Source organism: Pelodiscus sinensis, chromosome 23 (genome assembly GCF_052426305.1).
Source record: "Pelodiscus sinensis isolate ZL-2025 chromosome 23, ASM5242630v1, whole genome shotgun sequence".
Taxonomy (NCBI): domain Eukaryota; kingdom Metazoa; phylum Chordata; order Testudines; family Trionychidae; genus Pelodiscus; species Pelodiscus sinensis.
The window spans coordinates 23,543,277-23,561,864 of record NC_143074.1 but is presented as its reverse complement, the minus strand read 5'-3'; the positions used below and the strand labels follow the sequence as shown (position 1 = coordinate 23,561,864).

Sequence of the window (18,588 nt, the reverse complement as noted above, 5' to 3'; positions counted from 1 at the left end):
TCTTCACTTCCCTGCCGAAGCAGCAAGGACCAGGAGTCCTGTTGCTTCTCCTAAGGAATCCGACCTAAGTTTATCTCCTGTGCTGTAAACTCTGTGGGAAGTCAGTGGTTGTGTTAATGTCTGCAAAGTGTGGTGTGAGCGTGTGCATTGTGATCTGGGAGAAGCGTGATCGTTCTAAGAAAAGGGTTATGCTCTGAGATCCATCTTTTGCAAAGCAGCGATCGTGTTAGAAGTGGAGAACCTTATTTTGAGTGTGGACAGGATTTTTCAGCTGCAAACTTGCCAGCATCTGAAAGCTACAAGCAAGGACAGACTCTCATTCCTGTGAGAGAGAAAGGGAGTGCCAGAGCTTTTGCAGCGGAGAACTTGAAAAGGTGGGAACTGCCAATCCTCTCTGTTTTGCAAGGCTATTTAGCACTTGCTGACTTTAAATAGTTTGAAGTCTCTCAGCTGCTTTGTTTAGCTGAAATGCAAGAGTAAAGAGATGCATAAGAGTGTGTGATCATAAGGCACAGTGTATAGGGTGTACCTCTTCCCCAATGAGATGCTAGCTAATGATAGGGAACAGCTGTAGGAATTGGAAAATGTTAAGAACTTCTTTGCTTCTCTGAATCCCTGTGATCACAGCCTGCTGCTCTTCTTTCCTGGGTTGTGCTTGCGCCTGCTCTCGAACCCAAAACCAAATGGCAGAATAATCATTCAGCTCCAGACCATCTTTACAAGCTCCCTGACATACAGGAAGACTGCTGCTCAGGTTGGTCCTATATATCTCCATGTGGATATATGAGAAATGCCAGGGAAGGTTCCGATTTAAATGTATTTGATGCAGGCATATATTGTGGGGGTTTTTAAATTCTGCATTTTTTGTCACGTTGCTGGAAAGAGAATCTCAGACAGTAAGTAGCCAGGTGTGGTGAAAAAGATCTTTTAGATTACTGAGCTCACCCCCTCTGAATCAGAGCCAGCTGATAAAAAGTGTCAGATACTTGAACCTAATCTTGGCTAGTTGCTGAGACCAATTTATGGCAAATCCTTTAGTGGTGCTTAAGAAAAGGTTAATTAAGGGAAGGAGGGAGCAGAATGGTTTGTGTGGGTCTCCTGTGGAACAGTGTGGCTTGTTTCACATTCCCATTGCTTTAGTCTTTCAAAAATGTGAAATTTTTTACCTCCTTTATCCATTGTGTTTTCACTTCACAATCATCCTGGTGCACGTGTTCTCAGTCTCCCTCTTCCAGTTTCGCTTCCTTTTTACAATATTTAGTTTTTCTTTTTCAAAGTGACACCAAATGCTTGGTCCTAGAGTGAAGATCTCCTGATGTTTCATTTGCAAGAGGCATTCAGAGGAGTAACATGATGGAAGTCCAGGACTCCCCCACTTCCACTGTGTGTAGTAGTATAGGTTGAACCGCTCTAATCCTGCACCCTCAGGACCTGACCGGTGCCAAATCAGAGAATTTGGGGTCAATTAGAGCTAAATAACAGAACAAAACACTGAGAGCCAGGACTGGGGGCTGTAACAAACTTCATAGGACAGCAGAGAAATTTGGCCATACCCATAAGTGGACATCCCGCTAACTACAATCATGCCGGACCACGGATGTTGCCGACCAGAGAGTGATGGACTAGAGAGGTTCAACCTGTATTAGGAAATAGGGATGTCCATGAATAGCTTAGGCTTATTGGTTAATCTTGTCAACCACTTGCATTCCCCTCCCCCCACTGCCTTTGTATCAGCGGCAATGGGGAGGGGAAGCAGGAGCCGATGCTGGGGGGGTGGGGCTGGCTTAAAAGCTGGTTCCCCTGACAGTGGCTCGTGATGCCGCCTGGCCCACCCCACTGCTGCTTCTGCGGCTGCAGCAGGGAGGATGGGGCAAGGGAGGCTGCCGTGAAGCAGCCCCTGTCCACGGGGAGGCCGAGCATCCTGTGGAGCAGCTTCTGTCTGTGGGGAGCTCAGACCCCCCACGGACAGGGGCAGCTGCCACCTTGCACTGCTGCCTCTGATACAGTGCAGGGTGGCAGGGGGCTGGAGCACACTGGCTGCCGGCCCTGCCCCTGGGGACTATCAAATAGCTGAGTAACCAATAAGAATTCATGCATTTATTCGACTATTCTATTACCTGATATCTAACATCCCTGTTAAGAAATCCTTATGCCATTCTGAATGGTCAGATTTCTCTCCTTTCTTCCAGATGGGAAAGCTACCCACTTATTCTGGTCTGTTGCTCACACTGGCCCAGTTCGGTCTGTCTGGCTTCATGCATATTTCAGCTCATGGAGACGCTGGCATTAAACCTAAGCCCTCTACTGTGCAGCTGATCTTTCATCTTTGGAAAAAGGAAATTAAAAGGACTTTGAGAGTCGCAATCAGCAGGATTACCCATTGTAAATGCTTGCTTTAAGAAAGCAAAATAACTCAGGCAAGGCCAACCAGAATGTGGAAAGACCTAGCGCTGAACTTGGCTATACCAGTGTAAATACCTCGGTTGATGTTAGTGGCGTTACCATACTCTGGGTTTACTCTAGTCATGCAGAGTGGCCTATACGGAATCCAAACACACAACGAAACCCAACATGGCTGCTCACAGAAGGAAAGACAGGGAGATGGCTGAAGGATCCTAAAAGGGTCTAACTCAGACATCTGTAGTCACCAATCCATGTCCTGGCTCTAGGAACAAGACTGAAAAAGAAAGGATTAAATAGGCCCCCTGTGTAGTTTTGCTGGGGGCAGTGGGTGGAAATGGAGAGACGTGTTTCATAAAAGCCTAATATGGATAAAAATGGGTTGTTTTTTATTAGTTTGGCTTTTCCTTTTAAAACACGGAATTCTGATTTTTGCAAACCCGCTGGTTTGTTAACAATCCAAGTGCAAGGCCTTGAGCTGAGGCCCGGGAATAGGCACGTGAACTAGAGTAAAACTCCCCTGACTCGTTTCACTGCTGGCAGCTGACTGATGTGCCCAACTTATACCGCACGACAGGCAGAAAGAAAATTTGATTTGCAAACCCCACTGTGGCGCAGTGGTCTTCAGCCAGAAGTGGCCAGTGAGGCTGGCAGGGCCTTCCCACTCCTGGCATGCGATGGGGCGTGGGCTGCGCCTGAGGCCTGCACGTCCACATAAAAGACACAGCATAAAAAGCAGCCCCAGGGCAGTCCCTGAATTTGTGACGTGTCACCCGTGTGGCTGTTGGCAAGGCAAAGTTGTGGTGCTCCTGCAGCTGGCAGGAGGGAACGGCAAAGCGCAGTTTCTCCGCAATGGTTCCTCCCGTGAGAACAGATGTTGGAAACCGGTGACCTCCGACTGTGTTAGCAAGTGAATGCCCACTCTGCGTAGCCTGATTGTCATTGGCATGGCAATAAGCCTGAGTCCACCAATCTTGTGCTTGTGAACTCCTCTTTTCCCAGGGAAATGGGGGAGTAATTGATCATCCAGGGACATAATCCTCCTCCATTAGCCTTGTGAGTCATCACTGAGGCGATCCGTCAGTGACAGGCTGAGGCTGCCTCTTCCTGCATTTCCTTCTGTGTTTATCCTCTTTAAAGCCCTTTCTCCACCGCAGAGCACCCGCCCCACACAGCCTGGCTGTAAATGGCTGCGTTTCATAAGTGGTGCTCACCAGGAGTTCAGTGACGTGGGGGCAGCTACGAGAAGGTTGTCCTCCGAAGTGCTGCAGCAGTACTGAGCCGGTATCCCCCGTACCAGAGGCTCCGGGTGCAGAGGCGGCATTTCACCGCACACAGCTGCGGAGGTTAGATCTAACCTGGCAGGCAGGGTCGCTACTGCTGCCTGGCTCTATCCCAGAGGTGGCTGCATTATTGTGATGGGTAAACTGAGTCTGTGCAAACAGTTGGCAGATCCGTCGGGGGGAGAGGGCGTGGTTGCGGGAGGCTGTCGGATAGCACGGTGCAGAGGACTTGTGGGCGGATGGACACTAGAGCGGTTTAGTTATTTCCACTTTCACCAGTAGCACAGAGGCCTGTTGGCCAGGCCTCTCCACTGTAGCCAGAGATGGGGGGGAGGGGGGGTGAGAGCTGAGTGGAGGGACTCTATGCCGGCCTGTGTGGAAGGTCAGTTTGGGGGTCTGTCCATGGAAAGGGCCACGCCTCCAGTATCCCACGTGACTCCTGCAAGCAGTGTGGAGTGTCTGGCAACTATTTTAGCCTCACCCCTGGGCTGGGAGGTGGCCCTTGGCCAGCACAGCCTCTCTGCATCATCCCCTTCCCCTGCAAATCCCAAATGCCCTGACATGGTGCCAGGGGAACTGAACCCAGTGAGTCTGGTGCCGGGGCCCATGTGTTCCAAGGCTGCAAGGCCAGCCCAGGGAGCAGCGTCTCCATCTGGGGAGCCCGGCACTGCCTGGCTTGCAGGCGTGTGCGTCCTGGTCCCGGTTCCTTGTTCAAAGGCCTGCAGGGAGCTGCAAGGGAGGGTTTTCTGGCCAGGACAGGGTGAATCTGGGCAGGTCTCTGCAATGTGCTTATGTGACCCACGGCAAGCAGAGGAAGGGTGCCCATCAGCATGGCGTCTGGGCACAGAGCGAGACATCGACATCTGCCAAGGGCAAGTGTGTAGAGTTGCCAGACGGTTCAGAAAAAATACCCAACAGCAACAACAACAAAACCACGCCAGGAAAAAGTTTGGGGGGGAAGCTCCCCTGCGGAACCTGGTAAGCACTAGTGTTGCCAGGCTGCCTCCGTATTAAAAAAAAATCTGAGAGTACCAGGCATTTCAGGTGTCCGGTATTTTCTGAATTTTTTTACCACACTGGAGGCAAAAATACCGAATTGTCCAGTTCAATACTGGACACCTGGCAACCCTACGAACGTGCGAGGGCAGGAACGAGGGGTGAGAAAACAAGAGGGTGGGGGGCGGGGTGGGGTCTTGTCATGCGGCTGGGCTCACATCCAGCGTGTCCATGTCTTTCAGGTGCTCGTCAGAGCCGTGAGGCCGGAGCCATGGAGACTGTGGCTCTCTACGTGCTTGTTTCTGGTGTGATACAGAACTGCTACTTGGGGAGCAGCCAGGGCCGTGCGGAGCTGGGTAAGTGATGGGGAAGCTCCTGCCCCTTGGAGCTCTCACAACGCTGCAGCAGGCAGCCTGCCATGGCCGTAATCAAGTCCCTGGAGGAGGCCGGATGGGTCCGCTGAGACAGACGCTTCCCCACTTGGCAGCAGGAGGCAGCTGGGCTGGCTGAGGTTGGCGTTCCACCGGGCCATGCTCTGCCCGGGGGAAATGGGGCCATGCTGAGGTAGCACAGGGTGTGCGCCAGGTGCAGAGGCCCAGACAGCACCCCCCAGGCCTGCCCACTGCCAGCATAGCCAATGCACCTTGTGCTTTGCAGCTCAGCCGGGCCGATGCCAGAGGAGAGGGCCAGTCTGCCTAGGCCCCCCCAGCAAAGCAAGCATGGCAGCTCACATGAGGGGAGCCGGGGCCCCACCGCAGCCTGGCCCACACTCGGGAGCCTGAGTGTGTCGTGGGTGCCACGAGCATCCTCCTGCCCAGCATCCTCCAGGCCACAGGTGCTGCCCACCTCCCCCCGCCTCCTCCTGAGCCGCATCCCCATGTGCTGGAGGCATCAGCCCTCAGCTCCTTCAGGGCTTGTGGGACGTAAGCCTCCTGCTGGCCCGAGCGTGTCTGGGCCTCGCTTACCTCTTCCCAATGTTCCCACTACGGGGTTTTCCATCCATGTGCGGAATACATTTTGTTCGGTGCGCTGAGCATGTGCAGATGGGCACTGCCAATAGAAACATACGCGGCCAGCTGTGGGCGCCCTGCTGATCAGCTGGGCAGCACCTGACTCTCTCCTGCATGGCTGCCCAAGCGCTCAGCTTCCAGGGAACGCTGTCTCTTACCCTTGGAGACACTGTCAGGAGCAGCTGCTCTCCCTCCCCCCCCCCCCCGCCCCTTTGCAGCTCACATGTCCCCCCCAGGGGCTCCCTCAGCCCTGGCCAGTCAGGCCGTCTCACGCTGCAGGTTATTGCCCCCCATCCACCCTGACGGGGGGGCTCAGGGCCCCTGTTGGCTCCCTGGAGACAGTTCCCCCCCAGGGGCCGCTCTGGAACAGACCCTCTCTCTGCACCGTCCTCCCCATCCATCAAAGGTTCTGGCTGGTGTTTCCCCAACCATCCTGCCAGGCCTCTAGCATCAGGGTAGCGCTTCCCTCTGTCCCCAGGGTTCAGTTCCTCCACCCCGAGGAGGGCTGTGCCCACAGGAGAGGGTTCTGCCCTGCCATTGCCCTCCGAAGAGGATGGTCAAGGAAGTGGTGCTGCAGCCCCAGCCGGAAGCGCCTCCCCGTGGCCACATGGAGCGACCGAGGATCCCTCAGGGACCTGGGACAAGGGAATGGCAGCTCGCAACGGGAGCAGAAGGCATTCTGTGTCCTCCGGGAATGGTAGCGGGGTGCGATTGTCCACGCCGGGGGACCAGGGCAATGCCACCAGCTCTCCACTCACGACAGCCAGGTAACACACCGAGGTCAGCTGCTCCTGGCTCTTCCACGTCATTGTGCCGATCTACGGCCCAGCCCCACAGTGCGAGCCAGGGGCCCCCATGCCTTTGTGGCCCTGGGCCAAACCGCTGTCCCTTTGCAGGCAGAAATCTCCCCCCGCTTCCGACTGGCTGCCTGTCCTGGAGAAGGAAGACATCCCGGTGGTTGTGGGCGTCTCTGTGTCTCTGGCTCTAATACTCATTGCCATGGGGGTGTATTCGTTCCGCCAGAAGAGAGAGGCCACCAAAGGCCAGAGTACCTGTGAGTATTTCGGCCCTGGTACCCGAAAGGCAGCACGTTCTCCAGGGTAGGCCGACCCCGTAGACCGGAGGGATCGGAGCAGCGTTGCTGACTCCGGGGGTAGCTGTCCTGCTCCCACTCCGGCTGGTGCTTTGGGACGTCACTCTGGCGTTGGTTGCCCTGGCCGCCTGGATACAGCAGGTTCAGGTTAGGGTTAACCAGTAAGCACTGTCTGACCCGGTACCGGAGCAGCCCCCCCACCTGTGGTGCGACTGGGCAGGCCGGTTAATCAGTAACCCAGTAACACTTTACACGAGATTTTACATCCCTAGTTCAGAGGCAGGGGCAGGTGTGACTAGGGCCAGTGAGAGCTCAAGTGGGGTGTGGGTTTAGGAGGAGGGGAAGGGGGAGAGTTAGGGTTTGTGGCAGGGGAGGGTTGCCTGTCCATGGGTGGATCCAAAGTGGAGATGGGGCCCATCGCAGGGCCCCGGAGCTGAGCAGCCGCAGCCCCCGGGGATGTTCAGTTCTTGATCTGTACGTCTTAGCTGGCTCATCTCTGCCATGGGCCAGAACCAACCCCTGATCCTTCAGGACCTTTGGAGCCAGGTCTTAGCTCTGAACGCTGGTGACAGATGTGGGCGTGCACAGCCAGTATGCAGCCTGCCCCCGCGCTCCGCCTGCCAAGGGGGCAACGCCCCAGGCGGAGAGACACCAGAATAAGAGCCGTGTGTCAAGGGGCAGGAAGGGACTTCCTTAAAGCCACTGACACCCTGATTCCGCGTTTCTCCTCTCCGTGATCACAGGAGACGTGTGCAGAGTCTGGGTCTCCCGAGGGCCTGAGAGAACCCTTCAGACCACGTCTCTCCAGCGCTCAGAGGTGCTGGTGCCGGGTGTTTTGCGGTGCTCATTGCAGTCCCGGGAGTAGTCGCTGGCCTGTTAGGACTGATGCACTGTCCCTCCCAGCTGGCTCTGCCTTTGCACCTTGCCACGTGGCTGAATCAGCACCCTTGCTTCTTCCCGCAGCTCCTCAAAGCCCCTCTGAATCTCGGCGAAGGAGACGTTACTTGGAAGTGGACATGGCCCACGAGAACAGGCGAGTTTGCCCTGCCGCAAACGCAACGGGCTTGTGAAGCGACGAGGCTGGGCGTGGCGTCCGGTTCCGTGTCCTCGCAGCAAAAGGCCGGTGCTCAGGCGCCACGGAACGTTCCGTGCCAGCTGCTTCGGGCTCGTGTGGGGAGGGGCCCGCTCAGAACGGAGGGACGAGATTTTCCTACGTTCGTTTTACTCTGCAGTTGAATCTCTGCGGCGCCTCACGCAACATATTTCAGTGGGGGCAGGGAGGGATGGGGTTGATTGGCAGGTGGTGAGCTCTGCTACCTGGATCGAAAGGCTGAGAACCGGGTGAATTGCTGAGACGGGCTTTCACCGAAAACACCAGCCCGCTGCCCCCCATGCCTGACACCTCTCTGACCCCCAGGGCTTTCGAAGTCGAATGTGCTGTTGACACCGTGGAGCAGACTCGGGCCCCAACCAGCTCTTCCCCCAGCCTGCCACACGCCGACCCCACCCCTCCTGCAGAGACGGCTGGGCGCCGAGAGAAACCCGAAGATGTTGCTGCTAATGAGACTCTGCAGACAGCACAGGCCAGGGCAGCGGTAAGGTGGCTGTTCCCCCTCGTTAAAGCTTTCCGAGCCCCCACCCAGCAGCACTGCACCGCGATCCCTGCCTCTGTCTCCAACCCAGGCACTCACAATATGGCGTGTGGTCCTGGGGCACCTTAGAGACCAACAAAAATCGATTTTGTGGGCAAAACCCACTTCTTCAGGTGCACTGGAAAAGAACAGGAACCCGGAGTTTAGGTTCTCCCTTTTTTTCTCCACTCTGCTCATCTCAGGAAGTGGGTTTTGCCCATGAAAGCTCATGATTATCTATCTATCTATCTATCTATCTATCTATCTATCTATCTATCTATCTATCTATCTATCTATCTATCTATCTATCTATCTATCTATCTATCTATCTATCTATCTATCTATCTATCTATCCCCATACATCCCCTTTATCTCTCTCTTTCTCCATGCACCTCCCCCCCCTCTCTCTTTCCCCATGCACCTCCCCCCTCTCGCTCTCTCTATCCCTATACACCACCTCTGTCTGTCTATATGCTTGTTAGTCTCTAAGGAACAACTCATTTTTGTTTTCGTTTTTGGGGGCTTTTTTAGAAAAAGAAGGGAGAGATTTAAAAAATCCCTGTCAATTGCAGTGCCAGTGCTAATGAGGCTAATTGAGTGGGCTGGACGTATCCCATACTTCGCTTATGGGACACTTCCAACCTACTCAATTAGCCTCATTACCTCTGGCACTGCAACCGACAGGGACTTTTTCCCCCCGCTCTCCCTTCTTTTTCTGTTATATAGTCCAGGTTCCTGTATTTTTCCACCCCAGAGGAAGTGGGTTTTGCAGCTCATGATACTCTGTCTATTTGTGTCAGTCTCTAAGGCGCTACAGGACTCCTCGCTGCTTTTAAAGTTACAGATTCACAATCCTGCTCCTCTGAGACTTTCTCACAACCCTGCCTGTGAACTGCCCTCTCTCCCAGCCTCTTTGCAATAGACCTTCCTGGTCTGGTCAGCGACCCCAGTTCTGCTCAAGTGCTGCTTGTCAGCCGCGCATTTGCCAGTTGGGTGATGCCGTGTTGAATCCCTGTGGCTCATGACTGGCGGCAGAGGTGGCTGGGGCGGCTCCTTTGACGTCCGTGAAGCGAGGCTGCTCTCAGCAGCCAGGAGTCTGATGCAGTATCTTTAATATGGCATATTTACTGCGTGGATAAGCTTCTGACCCATCCCGTCTCTCTCGTCTGTGTCTCAAGCTGGCGGATGTCCCCTGCCCCTCACTGTGCCCTCTGGGCTCAGGGCTGCGTCCCGTGTCCCCCGCAGAACAATTCTCACATTGTTTGGGAATTGCCGGAAGGGAGCCCAGCTCTCGTCTTGTTCTCTGCGCCTTGTGACGCGCCTGTTGCTGCCTTCCAGGATGCCCCGCTGTCCCTGCAGCATGAGCCTGCGCATCAGGAGGGACACCCACACCCTCTCAACACCGCACCCTCTTCGGTGCCCCCGCAGTGCAGCAGTGCCAGGCCCAGGGAGTCTGGCGCAAGGGCCCCTGCCATGTGCTCCACCGCCTCTCCGGCTCTCCAGCGCCTCGGCACCGCGCTGTGTTTCCACGGGCTTGAGCCGCTGCTGCGGAGCATCGGCGGGGAGGCCGGCGGGAATCAAGGCCAAGTTCCTGCAGTGGGCCTGGTGGAAGGCTCCCCTCCTGGAGCTCAGTCCCGCTCTGGGACAGCCAGGATGTCTGTTACAGTGGAAATCCACCTCTGCCCAGAGACGTGCTCAGCCCCGGCAGCCGCTCGGAACGTCGCCGATTCACCGCGCCCAGAGGCAGCGTCCCAGCCGCCGGCATCGCCGGGCAGCCCCAGTATGTGAGCGCCGTGGCCACTGCGTCCGTGGCCGTATTTCGGATTGCCGGTGCTCGGCGGAGGGCAGGTGTCTGGCTGGGCAGCCTTGGAAACCCAGAGTGGGGGCTGCAGCAGCGTGCCAGGGCTCTGCCTGAAATGGATCATTGGGTGGACAAATTACCTGTCCCTTTGGGTTTGTGTGTACCAGTGCACTGAGCCAGAGGGGGCCAGGTCGAGTGCCAGGCCAGAGGGGGCATTTGAACCTCGCGGTATGGGTATGACCGGTCATTAAAGAGCAAAGCCAGGGCCAAATGACCAAATTCCACCTGGGGTCATTTTCTGCGCTCCTAACTTCCCACTGCAGTTTATGCCTCATGTCCTGTTCCAAGCTGTTGTGTGGGGTTGCTGTGTGCTGTGAAACTATTGCTTTGTTCCATCCCAGAGGAGGCTGCATTTACTGCACAGTGTCTAAGCCGGCTGCTGTGACAGGGAATTCCGTCTCTTGTGTCCTCTTGTGCACCCTTCTGACTTTCACAGGGCCCGGGAGTTTTTTGTGACTGGATTAAAACGGACCCAGTGAAGTCTCAAAGTGAACAAAACAGCTCTTCTCTGGCAGATCGGGGCCAGGAGCAGCCGCCTGCCCGGATGTTTGGGGCTCAGAAGTGGGTCGGAATATTCTACTGTGTATATGGCTGTTTGTTCGACCAGGTCTTGCTTACCATGGCTCTTGTGTCTTTGGCTCTCCCGATGTTTCCTCACCTGCTCCTGTCACTAGCTTTGGAATCGCTTTCCTCTGTGCTACGTCCCTCCAAACCCCCCAGCCACGGATTGTCCACCGGAAATAGTAAGAGATCTCCCAAGCCATTGACTCTGGAGCGGTGGTGACTCTGGGAGGCAGGGCTGGGCTTTGTGTGCCGTGGCGCCGTGTGTCGGTAGAGTCACAAGGAGGGAGTGGGACGCTCTGGGCTTGCGGTATGAATTGAGGGCTGTTCCGAGCCTCTTGTGTTACAGGGCAGGCTGCAAAGTGTCTGGGGAGCCCCCAGGGAAGGACACAGCGAAAGCAGAGGCAAACCCTGCCGTGCCGTGTGGCTGATGCGTATGATGGAATGGACGACGTGCATTGAACCCCCCAGGGGGCACGCGTCTGGTGTGGAGACGTGTGAAATTGTGACTGACTGGAGATCTTGTTCTGTGGTGCGGATGCAGCCCTGCAGGGGGAAGGGGCCAGGTTAACCCCGGGACAGATGGTGGGTGAGAATGTAAGCGTGGTGTCGTCGGCCTCGGGGGCTTTAAAATAAACTGGCAGTGTCGTGCGCGGAGTGTCGGCCTACGGTCAGTTCACTGTCAGCGCACACAACAGCTGTGCTGTGGGCAGGCTGCACGGGAGATAGGGGGCTGTATGCACTGGGGGAGATGAATGTTTCATCCAGGAGCCGGGGAGACCTGGATGGGCTGGGAGCGGGGCTACTGACCACACGCCAAGAGGCAGCACAGAGCTGGAAGGTGGCGTAGGGCAATAGAGGGTGCTGAGATGTGGCTTCTCTTACAGCCACAGAGATTTGCATGTCTGCCTTCTGAGAGGGCCAGCTGGCCATGCCGGTGCGATGCCACAGAGCAGTGTGTCTCAACCTTTTTTTTTATAAAGTACCCCTTTAAAAAAATAAATCTCTAGAAGTACCCCCAGTACCTATCATTTTTGGGCAACAACATTTTTTTCTACCATTGCAACACATTTGTGTGAACAACTTAATCGTAGCCGGGCGGGTGATGAAATTTGTGGGTGTAGAAAGTACAAAAATAATAAAACGTTGTAAAACTTAACCCCAAAATTCGGTTTTCTCCAAATTTCAGTTGTGCTGATGTACCCCCCAGGCTTCTCGAGTACCCCAAGGGTCCTCATACCACTGGTTGAGAAACACTGCTACAGAGCATCTCCAGAGCCCATCCCTGGCCCATCACCAGAGCCCCAGTGATTCCCCCCCCCCCCCATCATGTTCTTTTCAGCCCTTAGGTCTGGATGCCCGAAACTCTTTTCTGGGAGAACTGAGACCGCGCTAATTATTCCCCATCGGCTGGGAGGTGAAATCACTTTCTCTTTTATTGGATCGCCCCCAACCGCTCTGTCACAAGGTGCACAGAGGCCCCGCGGTGCGTTTGGACCTTCCACTCAACTGCACCGCTCAGATAGCTTCCCCCTGCAGACGTGCAGCTGGAGATGAGGCCCTCGTACCCAGTCCAGCCCGCGTTCCCAGTCCAGCCAGGTGCAGAGCAGCGGCTGTTGCAAAGGGGGGGCTATATGGGCAGGAAAGCCAGGGTCCAAGGTCTGTATCGTGCTGTGGAACAGGGGATCCTGAGCCCTGAAGCAGGGTACTCTGAGGAGAATTTTCTGGGCTATTTTCCCCCAGGGAAGTTGATGGGCCCATAGACTGAAAGGGCCAGATTTTGACCCCCCTCCCTTGCACTGAGTGGTACCGTCCTCTCCAGGCCCAACAGACCTGTGTGTAGAGTGAGGTAGTTCTCACCGCGTGCCAGGAAGCAGGCTCCTGATCCAATCTAATTAGCAAAGGCCTATTAAGAGACTGACTGGTCGACCATTAAGCACCACTCTCTATGGTACCAGCTGAACCTCTCTAATCCGGCACCCTCAGGACCTGACCGGTGCCGAACCAGAGAATTTGCCGGACCACGGGAGGTCGATATGGTCTAGCCACATCACCAACGCTTCCATTGCTTGCTGGGCTCTTCGAAGACGTTTGGGGTAAATTAGTGTTCAACCACAGAACCCTGAGAGCCAGGCCTGCGGGAAACTCGGGCACATCCACGTTAAGTGGACATCCAGCTAACTAAAATCATGCCGGCCCGCGGCTGTTGCTGGACCAGAGAGTTCGGGACTAGAGAGGTTCAGCCTGTCCACCAGTGTGGTTCTGTGTCTGGTCGAGGTTTCCATTTTCCAGACTGTTCCAGGCTCTGACAGATTTTACCCCAGCCCCTTTCTCTGTGATATCTGCTTCCCCATTGTATTTTACTCTCCACACGATGCTGCACAATGGAGCTGAAGAAGCATGAAATTCAACTGCTTTCCTACACTCTCCGGCTACGTCTACACCAGGTTTTCTTAAACTTTTTAAGACCGAGGAACACCAAACAATAATTTTTTTTATGAGGAATGCCAAGGATTTTTTTGTTGAGCAAGCAGCAACAACAACAAAAAAAGTGGGGGGCAAAGTTACTGAGCCAAAAAAAAAAAAAAAAGCGGCCATTTTGAACTCTGTTGTTCTCCACGGCACATCTCCGACAGCCTAGCTCTTAATTAGGAGCCGTTTTTGCGCAAAAAGGTGCTGTCTACACAGCGCCTTTTTGCGCAAAACCCCCTCTTGCACAAGAGCCGTTCTTCCTCATTTTTTCAGGAAGAATGGCTCTTGCACAAAAACGGCTCCTAGTTAATTATGCAAATGAAGCACAGCAATATGCTAATCTGCGCTTTATTTGCATAGGCTTTTGCAGAAGCAGGAAGCAGGGTAGGCCTCAGAAGCTCTTCGCTTCCCACTTGCTGCTGGCAACGGCTGATGCAGGCCGAAATTTAATCGTTGTCAGCGCCCACTCAGCCCGTTAACGGGATCCAGTTCACAAAGCTGGCTCGCCGTCTCTTCCAGGCAGTTATCCGCCAGGGCTGACTTGTACCTGCGGGGTAGGAGGTCTCTTTAGCCAGCTTGCCCAGAGGTCTGAAAACTGCAGCTGAGCTGGGCACCAGCGAAGGGAAGGAGCTCTGATTAGTTTGTATAAGGATTGGCCTCGGGCAGGCTCCGACCTGTAAGGAAGGAGTGTGCTCCAGCCATGTGATAACCCACGGGGGGCTGCTCTCACCTCCTGCACCCCCCTCGAGCTGTGGGAGAGTCTGGCCTTGCCTGGGTGCAGGAGAAAGGGCTGAGCCCTAAAGTGCTGAGCACGCGACAGGTCCAAACCAGAGCCCCGCTCACCCGAGAAAAAGCCTCATTGTGGCGATTTCCTGGGGGACGACGGTTGGTGGTGTGAACGCACAAGCCATCGGGCTGCTCTGCCTACTCTGCGGGGGCCAGAGGGATGAGCAAGGGGGCCAGAGGGTCGCTGCGCACTGCTCTGTCTCCACCCGGCTGCGGGGCATCGGTCGCCTGGCTGTCTGCGTGCAGGAAAGCGACTCTCGATAGCAGACAAGGGGGTGAGGCGGGTACGGGAAGCAGCTGAGAGGCCGAGAGTCCCCCGGAAAACAGAGCTGGCGCCGTGCGGGGATCCACAGGCCGCGTGAGTGGAGACAGACCATTGTTTAGCATGGAGATGACTCAGACTCTCCCTTCGCTAGTACCAGCCTCTCTCTCCTTTCCCCCTCCCAGGCCCGGGTCTGAGTAATGCCACATGTTCTATTGATACATGCTGTCCTCCTCCTGTCTGGCTCTGTTCGGAAGGGCTTTGTACCGGGGTCGTACGCCAGGAATCATTAGGACAAGAGCGAAGGAGGAACCTCAGCTGCTGTCTTATCAGGCACGGGCCTGAGGGAGGCTGTCCTCTCCCTCCCCGGAGCTGCCATGGCACTAGAGCTCGGTGGATGGGTTTTTGGCTTGGTGGTCGCCAGTGGTTCCTGTCTCTGTGCTGGGCTCTGGCACGTGGAAGGACACGAAGGGACACCGCCTGACGTTGCGACACACCAGCTTCTGGAGCGACGCCGTCTTTACGATCTCGAAGCCAGCCGCGCCGCCGAACGTGCTGGGCTTCCAGTATTCCGGGGAGCAAATGGGGTTTCCGAACAGCCCTTTCAGGGAGAAGGGGGCTCCCGTCTCCACCATGCTCTCCCCAAACATAGAGTTCGGCTGGGGCTTCTCCAGCAGCAAGCCCGGGTAAAACTCCAGGGCATTAATGTCTCCATAGAGCTCTTCCAGCGCCGCTGCCTTCTCCTCCTCTCCTGCATCAACAGAGTCAGAATGTCAGAAGGTGGAACGGTTGCTCGGAGGGGAGGTTCCACTAAAGACACAGGATGTGGCAGCGGCTCTAGCTCTGTGATCCACCCCCCTGCCCGCCCAGCCCCTACTCAATGGTCTGACGGACTCCCAGGGCCATCTGGAATACGGCGTGCAGACATGGTTGCCTCATCTCCAAAAAGATAGCTTAGCATTGGAAAAGGTTCTGAAAATGAGCACCAGAAATGAGGGAGGGGCTTGGGGCGGCTGCCATGTGAAGGGAGATTAATAAGCCTGGGACTTTTCAGCTTAGGAAAGAGGAGCTGGAGTGGTGGAATAGGATAGAGACCTATAAAATCACGACTGGTGTGGAGAAAGTGAACACGGAAAAGTTATTTACTTGTGCTCAAAACACAAGAACTAGGGATCAGCAAATGAAATTACTAGGTCGCAGGTTTAAAACAAAGAAAAGGAAGCTTCTCTTCATTCAGCGGACAGTCAACCTGTGGAACTCCTTGCCAGAGGATGTGGTGAAAGCCAGGATTTTAACAGGATTCAAAAAAGAGCTAGATAAGTTCATGGAGGTTAGGTCCATCAATGGCTACTAGCCAGGATGGGCAGGGACGGTGTCCCTAGCTGCTGTTTGTTAGAAGCTGGGAATGGGTGACAGGGGAGGGGTCACTTGATGGTTCCCTGTTTTGTTCATTCCCTCTAGGGGGCACCTGGCATTGGCCACTGTGGGCAGACAGGACACTGGGCTGGATGGACTGTTGGCCTGACCCAGTCTGGCCGTTCTTATGCCCCACTGTCCTGCTAGAAGGCAGGTAACAACTCTTTCCAGTAGCCAGTGCCTGGCAGCTCTCCAAGTGGGTGAGGAGTACGCGGTGGCGGGAGACTGATCCGTCAGTCTGAAAGCCTACAATAGCGCCCCGGGTTGGGTAAGCTGTGTGCCCACGTGCTGTGATCTGACGCTGCACGAGGATCTGCCCGAGGGAACCCGGAAGGCAGAGGCGGCCCCTTACGGACAGCAGGGCGCGTGGAGTTCTAGGTTGTGTGGATTGCTGCAGTCGGGCACGCATCGCCAGCAGCACGTTGGTGGTGAAATCTCACCTGTTAACTCCTGGAAGGACTTGTAGGGCTTCATGGAAAAGCGCTTGCGGTACTCGTTAAACGGCTGCAGCCTCAGCAGCCGCGATTCCTCAATAACGCCAACAGCCACTTTCAAGAGGTGGGTGTTGATGCTTTGGCCCCCGCCGACCTGAAAGGCAGGGAGAGCGAGAAGAGCAAACTTCGGTTACAACCGCGTGCTCGTCCCACTGGGAACTGCGGAAAGCTCTGACGAGCCTGGCGGAGTGCACGTCTCACGAGGGTGTTGGCAACGTGTCCATCCCGGAGGTGCCACGTGACTGAAGACAGGACGAGTGCGGAGTCCTGCCCTGGGGACGGAAGAATCCCAAGCACGGCGACAGGCTGGGGACCGACTGGCTAAGCAGCAGTTTGGCAGAAAAGGGCCTGGGGATTAGAGTGGATGAGAAGCTGGGTATGAGTCAACAGGGCACCCTTGTAGCCAAGAAGGCTAATGGCATATTGGGGGCATTGGGAGGAGCATTGCCAGCAGATCCAGAGATGTGATTATTCCCCTTTATTCCCCTCTAGTGAGGCCACATCTTGATATGGCATCTGGGATGGGTTCCCTAGGGAGGGGATGGAATCTCCTTCCCTAGAGATTTTTAAAGCCAGGCTTGACCAAGCCCTGGCTGGGACAATTGAGTCGGGGCTGGTCCTGCTTTGGGCAGGGGGCTGGACTCGATGACTCCTGGGGTCTCTGTCTGTCCTGGGATTCTACGAGCCTAGGGGTGTGTCTAGACTACATGCCTCCTTCGACGGAGGCATGTAGATTAGCCAGATCGGAAGAGGGAAATGAAGCCGCGATTAAAATAATCGCGGCTTCATTTAAATTTAAATGGCTGCCCCGATCTGCCGATCAGCTGTTTGTCGGCAGATCGGGGGAGTCTGGACGCGATGCCCCGACAAAGAAGCCTTTCTTCATCGACACAGGTAAGCCTCGTGAAACCAGGTTTACCTGTGTCGATGAAGAAAGGCTTCTTTGTCGGGGCATCGCGTCCAGACTCCCCCGATCTGCCGACAAACAGCTGATCGGCAGATCGGGGCAGCCATTTAAATTTAAATGAAGCCGCGATTATTTTAATCGCGGCTTCATTTCCCTCTTCCGATCTGGCTAATCTACATGCCTCCGTCGAAGGAGGCATGTAGTCTAGACACACCCTATGACAGCCACAGAGAAAGCAAACCACCAGAAATGCTAACTACCAGAACTGTGTCAGGGCTACCAGACCTGAGCAGATGAATGGTCCAGCTGGCGTGGGCCCCCTATCCCCAACCGTGGTCCATGCCAGCTGCTCCAGAGGAAGACGCTAGAGCACTAGGCTTGGCAGAATTCCATTTTTGTTTCTTACACTGCTGAGAGGTAGAACAGATGCTTATTTTTAAGTATCTTGTATTTCTATTTATGTAAATGTTGACAGGTGCGGGGAATCCCTGGGTGATGGGAGAATGGGGGGAAAACACGCCAGACAGCAATCATTGAATGACAACAAGATTCAGAAAGTTAGTTTCAGAACCATTCGCACACAGTCCACGTGTCAGAACAAACCACGTCCACAGCCTTAAACCAAACTCGCCAAAGTTCTCAAGCCGCATTTTTCTTGCTTTGTGTCGCTGTAACCTGAGATTTGCACGTGGAAATATTTTCCCACTGGTTTGAGCTCAATGAATTCAGCATTTACCAGCCACTGCCTGATCCTTCCAAGCCTACAGAAGGGCCTGCGCTGAGCCGTTAGGCGGTGACCTGTCAGTGGAAGGGGGGATATTCTAGCCATTTGCACGGCAGCTAATGGGATAGAGCCTTACCTGGCCACCCACCGAGGAGGAACACGGGCGGGGCCTCAATCACTTCTCCCCCCCCCCCCAGCTTTTGTTTCCCCCTCAGGTGCCAGAGGAGACCGTCCACAGGACACCGACCGACCGTGACAGGGACGCGCCGACGAGGGACGAGTTCAGGGGAAGCATTGGCTTCCCTTACCTGGTGGACTGAGCTCAATTTCTTTTCCTTCTCTTTCATAAAGTCCAAAGGACTGACCCCTCCCCATTGATAAATGGACTGTTAAGAGACGACGACTGTTCTGCTTTATGGGTGACGTCCAGACGTAACCCCTGGGGCTACAGTTTTGTTACACCCCCGCTTGCATCCGGGACTAGGCGGGTCACGTCGAGCGCTTTTAGACCACGTGCAGTGTTTGGTTACTGCTGTACCCCCCCTTGAGCCGCGGATTACTTACGTTTTATCTTACACGTGTGCCACGTGTTTGGCTTTGACTTTGCTGTAAACATGCGCTCAGTAAAACTCTTTTACCCCCCCCCCCCCCGCGCTGAAGAGAAGAGTCCCCAGAAGAGGGGGAAGAGAGAA

The 18,588-nt window shown here is 55.0% G+C and overlaps 2 protein-coding genes across 4 annotated transcripts in view; one reads left to right on the top strand and one right to left on the bottom strand.

Moving 5' to 3' along the window:
• The first annotated feature begins 406 nt into the window (after nt 1-406).
• Nucleotides 407-10,201, top strand: LOC102449439 (uncharacterized). Its single transcript, XM_075906032.2, has 7 exons — nt 407-754; nt 4,922-5,035; nt 6,168-6,456; nt 6,586-6,743; nt 7,746-7,815; nt 8,200-8,377; nt 9,752-10,201. The coding sequence occupies exons 2-7, from the start codon at nt 4,951-4,953 to the stop codon at nt 10,199-10,201; spliced, it is 1,230 nt and encodes a 409-aa protein (XP_075762147.2). The 5' UTR covers nt 407-754; nt 4,922-4,950.
• Nucleotides 10,202-12,246: 2,045 nt separating this feature from the next.
• The window catches only part of LOC102456040 (prostaglandin G/H synthase 1), a 40,303-nt gene continuing 33,961 nt past the window's right edge, over nt 12,247-18,588 (bottom strand). For all 3 annotated transcript variants that reach the window (XM_075905608.2, XM_075905609.2, XM_075905611.2), the window contains 2 exons: nt 16,212-16,359; nt 12,247-15,106 (listed from right to left, as the gene is read on the bottom strand). In XM_075905608.2, the coding sequence (XP_075761723.1) occupies nt 14,739-15,106; nt 16,212-16,359 (516 nt within the window). In that variant the 3' untranslated portion in view covers nt 12,247-14,738. The remainder of the gene's footprint in view (nt 15,107-16,211; nt 16,360-18,588) is intronic.

What these genes read in the sequence shown, in the direction of transcription:
- LOC102449439 (XM_075906032.2), top strand. Translation starts at nt 4,951, where the DNA reads ATGGAGACTGTGGCTCTCTACGTGCTTGTTTCTGGTGTGATACAGAAC. An exon ending in CCAGGGCCGTGCGGAGCTGG is followed by an intron (nt 5,036 to 6,167) that starts GTAAGTGATGGG and finishes CTCTGTCCCCAG; the next exon opens with GGTTCAGTTCCTCCACCCCG. An exon ending in TCTCCACTCACGACAGCCAG is followed by an intron (nt 6,457 to 6,585) that starts GTAACACACCGA and finishes GTCCCTTTGCAG; the next exon opens with GCAGAAATCTCCCCCCGCTT.